The sequence below is a fragment of the Pteropus alecto genome, unplaced genomic scaffold, assembly GCF_000325575.1.
Source record: "Pteropus alecto unplaced genomic scaffold, ASM32557v1 scaffold22, whole genome shotgun sequence".
In the NCBI taxonomy this organism is placed as follows: Eukaryota; Metazoa; Chordata; class Mammalia; order Chiroptera; family Pteropodidae; genus Pteropus; species Pteropus alecto.
Window position 1 is genome coordinate 428,643 of NW_006434839.1, and position 13,322 is coordinate 441,964.

General features: G+C 43.2%; 1 protein-coding gene across 1 annotated transcript; it reads right to left on the reverse strand.

Moving 5' to 3' along the window:
* Positions 1-4,299: 4,299 nt before the first annotated feature.
* On the reverse strand, positions 4,300-8,450 carry GSTK1 (glutathione S-transferase kappa 1). The gene is made up of 8 exons (XM_006910458.3): positions 8,286-8,450; positions 7,702-7,783; positions 7,396-7,524; positions 6,988-7,088; positions 6,769-6,804; positions 5,248-5,364; positions 4,811-4,904; positions 4,300-4,526 (listed from the first exon to the last, which is right to left on the reverse strand). The coding sequence occupies exons 1-8, from the start codon at positions 8,355-8,357 to the stop codon at positions 4,477-4,479; spliced, it is 681 nt and encodes a 226-aa protein (XP_006910520.1). The 5' UTR covers positions 8,358-8,450; the 3' UTR covers positions 4,300-4,476.
* Between the last annotated feature and the right edge of the window lie 4,872 nt (positions 8,451-13,322).

Sequence of the window (13,322 nt, forward strand, 5' to 3'; positions counted from 1 at the left end):
TCCAAATTATTTACCTTGTGACTTTTCTGTCTCTCCTTTGACTTATCTTGTCGTCTTTTTGCTGCCTTTGTCACTTTTCCCCTTCTCTCACTCACTTTCTTCTTTCCTTTGTTCCGTTTATTTGTTAAGCATTTACTCAGCATGTAATGCACGCTTATGGGGTCGGATACAGCTACATAATTTGTGGGATCTAGCGCAAAATTAAAATGCAGGGCCCCTCGTTCAAAAGTATGAAGGATTTCAAGACAGCAATAGCAGAGCATTAAACTGGTTGTGAGGCCCTGTGCGAGTGCATGGCTTGCAAGTCCATAAAGCTGACCTTGTGTGCATAGTACTCTGGGGGATATGATGAAAATAGGAACTATCACAGAGTTTCATTTTCATGGCATTCCCTTTAAAAACATTTTTATCCTGGAAATATCCCAATGCACATAAAAGAAGAAAGGACAGTATAGTGAATTCTCTGTGTACCCATCACACGGCTTCAACAATTATCGACATTTTTGCCACTCATGCTTCAGCGCTTCCTTCCACCTCTTCCGTCTTTTAAAAGGCATCAGGCCACTTCTACCCTAAATAGTTCAGAAATTAATTCCAACCGATGAGAGCTTTTTTGTGCATAGCCACCCTGCCATGATCTTAATGAAATTAACATTAATTCCTTAACATTAATTCCACTTAATGAAATTGACATTAATTCCTTAACATCAGCTAATACCAAATCTGTGTTGTTTTCCCCCAGTTGTTTCAAAAATATGTTCTTAGTTTGCAAATTCTTTTAAAATCTATTTTAAAAACTAGAGGCATTTATCAAAACAGTCCAATTAGAAAATAAGTAAAAGACATGAAGAGATATTTCACTGAAGAGCATGTACAGATGGCAGATAAGCACACGAAAAGATGATCGTTGTTAGCCATTAGGGAAATGCAAATTAAAACCACAATGAGATACAACTGCACACCTATCAGAAAAGGCTAAAATAAAAAAAAAGTAATACCACCAAATGCTGGGGAGGATGTGGAGAAATTGGATCATTCATGCATTGCCGGTGGGAAGGTAAAACGGCACGGCCACTCTGGGCAAGTATGGCAGTTTCCTGATAAAGTAGACATGCCCTTACCATGTGACCCAGCAGTCGTGCTCCTGGGCACTTACCCCAGAAAAATGAAAACTTACGTGCACACAACAATCTGTCCATGAATGTTCACTGCAGCTGTATTTGTAATAGCCCCAAACTGGAAACAACCCGAATGTCCTTAAATCTGTTAAACAAACTGGCAAATCCATTCCATAGGACACTACTCATCGTTAAAACAGAACAAACTGCAGATACAGGCAACACGTTGGGTGGACCTCAAGAGAATTATGCTAAGTGGAAACAAGCCAAGCCGATTCCCTTTATACAACGCTCTCGAGAGACAAAACTATATGAAGAGCAGATTAATGCTTGCAAGGGGTTAGGAAAGTGGGGAGGGAGGGAAGTGGCTGCATGAGGGATCCTTAGGCTGGAAATGTTCTTTATCTCGACTATGGTTGTCACGTGAATATGCAGTGATACAATTACATGGAAGTAAATACAGACACAGAAACCGGTGAGGTCTGAATCACGTTGATGGACGGTAGTGTGAATTTCCCGGCTGTGTTATGATGCTATATTATACTATTGGCAAAGCCGATGAAGGGTGTATGGCATCTCGCTGTATTATGTCTGACATTTGCATGTTAAATATGGACATTTCTGGGAAGATATACAAAAAACTGGAGACTAGGGATAGGAGTGGGAAAAGGGAGACTCTTCACTTTTTACATGATGCCTTGGTCTGTTTTTTCATTTATCACATGCATGCAATACTTTTTTGTTGTTAATTACCACTTGTGTTTTGGCTCTGTAAAAAAGATATCACTTCTAGGAATTTTATCTAAGAAGGTTGTGGTTTTGAAGCATAATGTTATTTCGTGAGCTTGGAATTTGAATTACAAAACAAAAATGTGGTTTACTACAGAATTTTGAGTATTGACATAATTGCAAATTTTACCTTACATAGCAACTGTTGATCAGAAGGGATGAAGAGGAAGAAACTAAGTATGAAACTCTCTTTAGATTAAAGAGTATTTCTTTATAAAAAGAAATACAGCTGCATTTGGGGGCTTTTTCTTTTCTCGCTGTGGTTAATTTTATACATATAAACCTGACCGAGCAAAAGTGTGCTCACGTGGCTGATAAAACTATTTCTGGGTGTGTCGGTGAGGGTGTTTCTAGAAGAGATGAGCATTTGAATCGGTGAACTGAATAAAGAAGGTGGCCCGCCCAGTGTGGGTGCCATCATCCAGTCCTCTGAGGGCCCGATAGAACACGAAAAGCAGAGGAAGGGCAAATATGCTCTCTGCTTGAACTGAGACAGCCACATTCTCCTGCCCTCAGACTTCGTGGCTCCTCGTTCGCAGGCCTCTGGACTCCACTGGAACCACACCGCCGGTGCTCCTGGGCCTCCAGCTCGCAAATGGTGGACCCTGGGCCCCCTCAGTCTTCAGAATCATGTGAGCCACCTCCTCATAATCTTCTGATTTCTCTATATCTCTATAAATATCCTATTTGTTCTGTATTTTTGGAAAACTCTGATTAAAAAATTCACTTTGGATTCTATTGGGCAGAGGTTGTTCAGAAATTATAATCTAGATCACGTGTGTAAGGATGAGTCTAGAAATTGTCTCCTTCTTCCAGAGAAGATGAAATTCTGCTATTGCGTTAGGTAAATAGGATGCCAGTCTTTGAAGAAGGCTGAGTAAAGCTGAGAAAGCACATGATAAGACATTATCCCACATTAGCCTGGAGTAAGATTTAGGGTTAAGTTAAGCAATCAATACCTTTAGAAAACAATGGGAAGAATGCACAATTGTACACAAATGTGAATCTAGACTTCTTGTTGTTTCTTTTGTTAAATATATATTTGTTTACCAGGTCATTTAAAAGGTATACAAAAAAAATGGAAACATTTTGACATATTTCATTCTAAGATTAATATATTCACATCTCCTATATTTTAATATATTAAGACATAATTGAGATCATACTATAAAGTCGCATCTTTTTTTCCCAACCAATATTATATCCTAAGATTTCCAATGTTCTTTAAAATTCTTCACATATATAATTTGAAAAAATTTTTTAAATGGTGACATAGGTTAACGAAATCCAGTAAGTTTCAGGTGTAAATTCAACAGTAAGGCATGTATATATTGCATTGCACACATATAATTTTTGATGGCTGTGAAACATCGTATGCTGGATATATTGTAATTTATTAAAGCATCTTTTTCCTATTAGATATTTAAGTTATTCGATATCACAAATAACGCTGAGACTAGCATCTCATGAAATCTCCTTTGAAGGAGAGGGTGCTTATTTGGAAGTGTCCTTCTGGCATTACTTCACAGAGAAGCCCAGTAAGGATGACCTGAAATCCTTGAACATGCTGGAATAATGGAAAAGGGAAGGAGAGGAGGAAGACAGAACACTGTGGGGGACAAAAGCAGAAAACCAGATGTGAGATGAGAAAGAGCCAGAGGGAGAGAGCAAAGGGAAGAGGGCGTCTGCTCCTAGGCCCAGGGACCCTCGAGCCATCGAAGGCTCCACACCTGGCTTCTGCCAGGTGTCCAAGTGTGGTTTCAGGGTATTCTCTAGGAAGTCGAAATACTATGGAAACACAAGGTATTCTGATGGCTGCACTTGGGGCACAGATAGAGCAGAGACTTTGGGTAAATAACGGGGTGAGTGGGAAAGCTATAGGTTAGTGTGGGAGCCACAGGACTTGCACTAGGCCAGGGAGAGAGGCCCGGGGTTCTCTCAGCATCTGCACTGCGGGCGAGGGGAGGGAGCGATGAGGGGATGAGCAGCTTCCCCAGGCCATGGCAACTGCAGCAGGTCTCCCTGCGCTGCCTTGCCCTGCTTCTGCTGGACCCGGTTTAAATATCTGGGTGCAAGCCAGGCTGTGGTTCCCTCCAGCTTTCACTCCCACTAGGCCTTGGGTCCCAGCCCTGTCTCAGATGCCATGGCTGGTTAGAAGACAGTAAGTGCCAGACTGGATAGTTGCAAAATCCATCTGGCCTAGTTTTTGTCCTTGACAGAGACCTAGGGACATTCTGCAGAAGAAACAGAGACTGTATTCTGCTCCTTCCACATAAGCTGCCCCGAGATGGGCAGGGGAACTGGAAGAGCTGTTCTTCTTGAACACCTGAAGTGGACAGGAAGTGCAAGGAAGAGAAACACACAAGCACCAGGGAAGACCCAGAACCAGAAATACGCTTAACGGCATTAGGTTTATTTTGTGGGAAAAGCAGAGTTTGGGGCTCTGTAAAGGCACTTGTGAGGAACCCCCATCCGTGGGGAAGCCAGAGTCCCAGTGTCCCACAGTGGAGGAAGGGTTAGCAGAAGCTCTGCTGTTTCAGACCAAAGGTTTTGCTTCCTCTGGGCATTCTTAAAGTCTGGCACTCACAGCTGGAGGCACAGGACCCATCCATTTCTCTCCTGGGAAGAGACAATCCTGTATGTCAGAGGCCGGCTCCGTGAGGTCCGGCATTCTCCAGGAAGAGCTCTGCTTGGCTTTAAGGTGCAGGAGGCTCCCTTCTCTCCTATGGGGCTGAGGGCGGCCCCTTCCATTTAACCTCAAGCACCCTGTGTCTGCATGATGCTTTGCTTCGTTGTTGGAAATGCCCAGAATATTTTTGCTCTGCATCTGTCCTTCTGGTCAATGGATATAAATGTGAGCGGGGCTAGGGTCAAGGACAGCTCAATATGAACCTGTAACTTACTCAGTAGGTGCGCCAGCAACTCCATCCGGTCAGAGCCAAATAGCATGTGGGTCTGTCCACCCAGGTGGACCACGGTGATGGGCAGCCCAAAGGCCTGGAGAAAGCAGTTACAGTGCAGGGAGGAAGGTGATGGAGCAGGTGTCTATCAGGCTGGGGTCAAGGCTATGAGCCAACACCTGTCTGGGGTCACTGAAGCAGCCAGAGGTGTTTGCTCAGAGGCTCCGTGGCTCTAAGGGGAGTTTCGGTTTCTAACTCTCAGATGCTCTGTCTTTTCTCACCATCTGTCTCCCTCTCTTCCCGTCCCTGGGCTCAGGGACAAGAAGGGAGAGGATAAGGGTCGTCTGGGAAAGCTAGGGAGGACTAGGGCATGTGGGGACCCAGCAGAGGTTTTCAGACTCTGCCCTCAGAGTTGGGGATACGCATCGAGAGTTGCTCACCCCATATTTGCAGGCTGCCTCTGTGGTCTCCCTGAGCTGGTTCTTCACCTGTGGTGTTGAGGTCTTTTCCAGAAGTCCCCGGGCTTGTTCTGCAGACATGCCAGCATTCTCTGCAGCCTGAGGGGATTTGGAAGGGGACACAACCTTGCCTGCATTAGCGGGGGTGGGGGTCTCAGGAGAAAACTCTGGTCTTTTAATTTTCTGCCTCCAAGTTTTTCTAGCAAGGCCTTTACCCACCCATGAGTGGAGGTCTGTTCTTGCCAAGAGTGGCTATGTTTTCTTCCTTCAAAATCTTGAAATTGGCAGAAAGAGCAAATGGCAAAAAGTCATAGTTGCAGAAATGTAACACTAGAGGGCATCTTAGATACACACGGATCCTGACCTCTTCCTTATCAAGGAAGAGAGGAGACAAGTCCAGGCCGGAGCTGACTCGTTAAAGAGCCTGTTAGTAGCAGAGCCAACACGGAATCCCAGTCCCTATCATTAAGTCTGGGGTTCTTGCCTTCCTGCTTCTCAGAATTCCTGAATATTTTGTGCTTTTTTGAAGGGCTGGGGTGTAATTCCCATGGAATTTCCTGGGGACTTGAGTAGGGTACACAGCTGCAACAACCTGCCTAACTTCCAGAGAATGATAAAGGGTTCAGTTTGGGTTTTGTTGTTACAGTTTGGGATCAGTGGTTTGGCTACACATTAGAATCTCCTAGGGGAGCTTTAAAAAAAAACAAAACCCCAAATTCGAGGGCCATTCCCTAGAACAATTATATTGGAATTTGTCAGGGGGTAGGGGGCAGCACCCAGGTGTTCCAGGTGATTTTCATATGCACGCAGTGGCATGTAAAACGATGGGTCAGCTTTAGGCCAGAGGGCAAGCTTTCTGCATATCCTCTGCCAGAATACAACACCGGAGGGTGTGTTGGCCATTCTTCCTACGCTTAACTTTTTTTGTGATTTGCCATTTTATATATTAAATTTGAATATGGCTCAACTATCTTTTTGTGAACTGAAGGGAAAATATTGGTTTTAATTTCCTGATTTAATCACATGCTTTCTATACCCCCATCTATGGCTGGCACATATTTCAATGTTTTGAGCTATTTCCATTTGTTCTCACTCAGGATTTTGTATAATTCTGGCTTGAGTTAGTAATCTCTTTTTGTCTTTTTAAAGCCTGTTTTTAAAGTCATCTGGTTTCTACTTTGCACACGTTGGTGAGGTTTATGTTGGAGTGTTTGGGTCCAGGACCTGCCTGTACTTCATCCCTCCCTCCCATTTATGATTTCCCTCCCACTGACTTCCATCAAATAAATTCTGCCCATGTAGAATTTTGCGCTTCCATTACAACCATGAGAGTCCTTAGTTCCAGCCTTTCAGTAATTTGTCCTCAAACATAGACATCCTTTCTCCTTAAATAACAATGACCTCTTCCATCCAGTAAGAAAACTATGTTCTCTCCACCCCCAAATGCCAACTGTTCTCTGTGAGATTCCCTGTGAAAGGAGCGGGGGCAGTTCGGACACTCACTGCCAGGATGCTCTGGGGCTCCGTGATGTCTTCATCCTGGGAAGAATAAAACAGTCAGCAGGAGGGGTGGCCAGGTGAGGGGTGGGGTAGTGGACAGTAGGTCAGTGAACAACGGGGTCAGGGGTGGCCAGAAGGAGCAGGGGTCTGGAAATGGGCCTAGGGGATGGTCATCAAGTCAACCTGGGTCTCCCAGGTGGGTTCCCAAAGCCCCGCCCTCACCCGAGACCAGATACGCATCCATAGTTCCCTGGACACTTTCTCCAGCATGTCTGGCTGCTCCAAGTTCACGGCAGTGAGGAAGCGCATGGCCAACAGACTTCCTGTAGGGGAGAGGCACTCAGAGGTAGGGCTCCCCTAGCTTGTTTCCAGATGGAGGACCTGCTCTTTCTTGCTTCTGACATCTCGAAGAGCTGGATCGCTCTCAGCCTCCCACCGTTTCTCATAACTGATTTGTCCTGTTCTTCCTCCCGCTCTGTCCCTACAACCTTTTCTCGCTCAACTCTGCTCCTGAGTTTTCCCAGGGTGTGTTTCATTGAAGTTAGTCGCCCAGCCTCTCCTTCCTGGCCCTACAATCTTCGCCTTCACTGCCTTCCACTTGCTGCCGCATGTGTATCCCCCTCTCTTCACCTTTTTCAAGGATCACAGAAAACATATTCTTGGGTAACTGGATGGGAACCTGGATATGCTGTCCCAGGAGTCTAGTCTCATTTTTGAAGTATTTGGCTTTGCGGGGAAGCAGAAGTGGTGTCTTGTTTCCTGCAAGTGGAAAGTTGGACACACTGGTGAGAGACGACCTAAGAGTCTCAGGTTTTGGGCAGAGAACAAATACTCTCTGCTGGTGCCAATATAAAGACCCGGTTGAGAACAGCCCCTGTGGGCCTTTCAAACCAGCCCTCCCTCAGGTCCCTGTCCCCAGCGCTGCGGCCTTCATACCACTGTCTTTCAAGATCCCTGCGATTAAGCTCGGACGCAACTGTAGGTGGATGTTCCAGATGTACTTATACCGGCACAGCATCTGCAGGAGAAGAGGTGAACTTGCAAAGCCAGTGTGCAGGTAGAAAGTGTGAACATGAGCGCTGGAACGGGAAGGGTGTTTCACGGCAAGTGATTAGCCAGATTCTAAGCACGAAGTAGGAGTAATGCGGACACCCTGCCTTACTCGACTGGAAATGGAAAAGCTCTCTCCACTCCTAGAAATCCATCCCAGGATCTCTGCTCCGGTGGACGGTTTCCATCCTGTGCCGCATTCCACCCCTCAGAAACTGACAACGGAGGGCTAAGAAGTGGCGGTGCCATGGTTTTCTCCTTGATTCTTTGGAGTTGTCCCTTTTCCAACCCACTGTGGGACACCACTGCCTTAGGCTCTACCTAGGCCCAGCGACCTTCAGCCCTGGCTCTCTATCCATCTGTATGTCATAAAGCCCTTGGGGGCAATGTCCGGAATTGCATGAGACCGTGGGCCCAGTGTCCTGCGTTTGCTCTGCCCTCCGCCCTTGCCCTCCCAGGCCCGGCGTCACCTCGAAACTCAGCCAGGAGTAGGGGGACAGCACATCGTAGAAGAGCTCCACGGTCCGCGGCAGGGGCCCCATGCTGCAGCGCAGAGAAAGACAAGCGAGCGCGGCTCGGGAAGAGGCGGCTCACGGTTCCTTTCTCTGCCGAGCGGCGACACAGCGGGCTCCGCCCCCAGGACCGCCTCCTGTCTCCACCGCGCAACCTCGCAGAGGAGAGCGGTCCCCCGCCGCCCAGGGGTCAGGGCCGGACTGCGCAGCAGAGAGCTGTGGTGGGTGGGGTGTCACCTGGGGAACAAGCAGCTTTAGTGATCAGGGACCTCGTGGTCGCCGCCCTGCCCTGGAGTGGACGCTGAGACAAAAGAGGGTGGTTTGAGATGCATGCTGCGCCTCTCATTTTGGTGTCGCCTTTGGCAAGCTGCTGGGCTTCTCTGAACCTATGTGAAAAATAGGTTCACATATCTTCATTTTTGTCATTTTGTTCATAAATATGGGGATACATAATGATTACTGGACTCATAATGGGGAATAGTCTGCCCTATATTTGTATTCGCGAATGTCATATTATCTTGTATTTGGATTACATTTACTGCAAAGACATAATTTTTTAAAATTCCATTTAATTTCATTAAAATTATTTTTAACATGGCTAATTTTGTGAATTGGAAAACATAATAAATATTTCGCTTCTCATGTATTAATTTGAAAAAACCCTGGGCCATCTGAATACAAAGGTACAGTGTAAACATTTACATAGAGCAGAACATATAAAATGGAATGACAAATGTTATTTTTGCCCACTTACAAATTATTGCTTGATGGTCACTGAAACTGACAAAGTATACTTTGTTATTGTCCAGCAATATTAATTTTTAAGTATTCAAAAGCTAATTTAGCCTGGTAATAAGATTTTATTGTAAAAGTAGATCATCACTTATTTTTATTTTTATTTATTTATTTTTTTAGGAATTCACTTTTATTTAATTAATTTTTTAAAATATTATTTTATTTATTTTTTATTATGGTGACATTAGTTAACAAAATCCAGTAATATATTGCATTGTGTGTTCACCGCCCATAGTTAGATTTCTGTCACCACATATTTGACCCTCTTTACCCCGTCCATCTCCCCCACCCTCTGGTAACCACTAGTCAGTCTGTTGTCCATGTTCGTGAGTCTCTGTTTGTTTGTCCTGTTTGTTGCTTTTAGATTTATATCCCACACATAAGTGATACCATGTGGTTTTCAACTTTTTCTGTCTGGCTTATTTCGCTTAGCATTATTATCTCCAGGTCCATCCATGATGTCGCAAATGACAGAATTTCATCTCTTCTTATGGCTGAGAAATATTCCATTGTATATATGTACCCCAGCTTCCTTATCTAATCATCTGTCATGAGATACTCGTTTGCTTCCATGTCCTGGCCACCGTGAATGATGCTGCTGTGAACATCATTGTGCAAATATCTTTTCAAATATATGTTTTCAAGTCTTTGGGGTAAATATCCAGTAGAGGGATTGCTGGATCATATGATAGATCGATTCTTAGTTTTTTGAGAACCCTCCATACTGTTTTCCATAGTGGCCGTACCAATTTGCAGTCCCACCAGCAGTGTATGAGGGTTCCTCTTTCTCCTCATGCTCTCCAACACTTGTTATTCCTTGTCCTGTTGATAGCTATTCTGAGAGGTGTGAGATGATATCTCATTGTGGTTTTTGATTTGCATTTCCCTAATAGCGAGCGATGTTGAGCATCCTTCCATATATTTGTTGGCCATTTGTATGTCTTCTTGTGAGAAGTGTCTGTTCAGAGCCTCTGCCCATTTTTAAACTGGATTGTTTGTTTGTTTGTTTTTGTTGTTGTTGTTATTGAGTTGTATGAGTTTTTTGTATATTTTGGATATTAGGCCCTTATCAGAGGTGTCGCTTGCAAATATAGTTTCCCATTCGGATGGTTGTCTCTTTACCTTGTTGGTGGTTTCTTTTATTGAGCAGAGGCTTTTTAGTTTGATGCAGTCCCATTCATTTGTTTTTGCTTTTACTTCCCTTGCCTTTGATGTCAAATTCATAAAATCCTCTTTAAGTCCAAGGTCCTTGAGTTTAGCTCCTATGTTTTCTTCTATACGTTTTATTGTTTCAGGTCTCAGTTTGTCCCCATGTATGCTGAACGTTCATTACTATCTTGCAATAGCAAATCTCTTCTTATTGTTAAAGCTTACAATGCCTTGTTCTTAATAAGGGTTGCACTACTCTGCTTCTATCTGCCTGCTAGTTGCCTCACTCCTAGTAATGTATTTTTTTTGTCATCTTGTTTTAGGTGAGCTGACCTCTTTCAGTATTTGATATCATGCAGGCCTCGTAGTGGAGAATTCCCTCAATTTTTGTATGTTTGGAAAGGTCTTTATTTCTCCTTCATATCTAAAGGAGAGCTTAGCTGGATACGTTATTCTTGGCTGGCAGTTCCTTTCATTTACTAGTTTGAATATTTGATTATACTCCTTTCTTGCCTGTAAGATTTGTGGTGAGAAGTCTGACAATAATGTATTTTCCTTTATAGGTTACTGTGTTCTTTTTCCTGGCTGCCCTGAGAATTCTTCCTTTGTTATTAATTTTTGATAATTTTAATACAGTGTGTCTTGGTGAAGGCCTTTTTGGGTTGAGATAATTGGGTGTTCTGTTGACTTCTTGAGTTCCAAGCTCTAGCTCATTCCTTAGTTTTGGGAAATTCTTGTCAACTGTTTGTCTGAAAATGCTTTCTAATTCTTGCTCCTTTCCCCTCCCTTTGATAATGCCCATTATTCTTATGTTTCCTTTCCTCATGGTATCAACCAGTACATGTATTTCTCTTTCATTATTTTTTGTTCTTTGGTTTCTCTCTTCTTCTTTCTGATTTATTTCTAGATTTCTGTCTTCGATATCACTGATCCTTTCCTCCATGTGGTCGACACTATTTCCCAAGCCTGCTATTTCATTCTTCATCTCTTCTAGTATGTTCTACATCTCCAGAAGTTCTATTTGGTTCTTTTTGAGGGTTTCATTCTCCTTGCTAAAATACTCATTCTACTGATTTAGTTGTTTTCACAGTTCCTGGAATTGCAGATATGTATTATTTTTATCTCACTGAGGTTTTTCAGAGGTACCATCTTGAATTTTCTGTCACTTAAGTCACATATTTCTGTGTCTTTAGCTTATTTTCTAGAAGTTTTTCTATTTCTTTCTGAGCTGCCTTGTCACCTTGGTTGTTCATGGTGTTTAATGGACTATTTCGCTGCCTGTGCATTAATGGAAGTGTGTTCTGTCACCCCACCCCCCCACCCAGAAAGGAGATTTATCATATGAAGGTCTCTAGCATGTTGCTAAGAAGGCATTTTTCTTTTGTTTTCCAGTAGGTGGCATCTAAGCCTCTTGGATCCCTGCTTTATATAAAGCCTTAATAATGCCTTTTTTTTCCTTATAAATAGTCAATCACGTGTAAGTGCTTTTGCCTACATGCAGTTTGGTGCATTATGAGGTTATTTGTTAGGGCATTGTTCATAATGGCAAAAGATTGGAAACTACTTAAACGTTTGTCAATGTGGGACTAATTCAGTACACTAATATTTACATTTTCATCTTTAAAAAAGATTTGGAAGCTCTTTATATATTGGTATTGAATGATACAAGATGTAAAACAGTACATGTTGTTCGCTATCTTTCTTTTAAAGGTTGAAATACTCTCTAAGTGTGTGGGTATACACATAAGCATATATGTTCATTGATGTTGCTGGATGGAGAGACAAAAAGCTGATAAATTGGTTGCTTTTGAGGAGGGAAGCTAGGTGACTGAGGGCACGGGGGAGAGTTTCTGTTATATATAACATTTAATACTTAGATTTTTGACCCATGTGACTATATCACCTACCTAGAAAGAAAGACATGCAAGAAGGAAGGTGGATAGATGGCAGAAGGGAGGAAGAAGGAAAAGTTAAAACAGGAAGGAATTTGCCTTTAGGAACTTGTACTGGCAGATTGGAGAGGGACTTCAAGGACACTCATTTATGTGCTTTCTTACCATTTGTGTATTTTACTTAGATTTAAGGAAAATGTCAAGTATGAAGGCCATATATTGACACACATGACGCTGTTTTAAGATATAATATTTGCCAAGATATAACTGAGTATCTCCATCACTGGTTCTAAACACCTGACATTTTCCAAAAGAACTTACCCAGGGCTTACGCGAAGTTCTGTGTGCTAGCTTTTTCGTTGTAGATACCGTACCAAACACAAGAGAGTGAAGGTGACGTGATTATGGTTGTAGTCTTGGATGTGCTATGCACTATTAGAAGAGTTAAGCCTTGGCAAAGCGGTTTCCTTAAGTCTGGCTAATAACAAATTTAGTCGGAACATGTCACAGTTCCTCAGGACGTGCCAGTGTGTTAGCCCTGCAGCTGGGAACAGCTGACGTGTGCTGTCACCGTATCCCTGTAAAATTTGCATGAAACATACTGGATATGTGGACAAAAACGAAAGAAAGTGGAAAAAAATGAAAATAGCTACATTAGGGATATAAACTATTTTTCCTAATTTCTCAAACTTTCTTTCTGGCTTTAATAATTTCCTGTTGTTTTTTAAATAAAATAGCTTTGTTGAGGTATAACTGATGTACAATAAACCGCACGTATTTAAAGAGTACACTTTTTAATGTTGTGACAAATGTGTACACCTGTGAAACCATCATCACCATCAATACAGCGAACATACCCATCACCTTCCCTTCCTGGTGTCCCACCCTCCCTCCCCCTAACAAGCAGTCATCTGCTTTCTGTCACTAGAGATTAGTTTGCACAAATCTTTCTGTCAGTATTAGATTAGAGTTTTTTATACAATAAAAATCTTTATGTCCCCAAATAAACATTTGAAACCAGAGCATTGTTTCCTAGTGGCGCAGCGAGGAGGTTGGAGAGGAGGAGGTTTATCAGGGAGTGATTCTGTGACTGCCGCCTGCCTGCGGAGGGGAAGGGAGCGGAGAGAGGGAAGGAGGCAGCATGGAGGAGGCGGGGCCG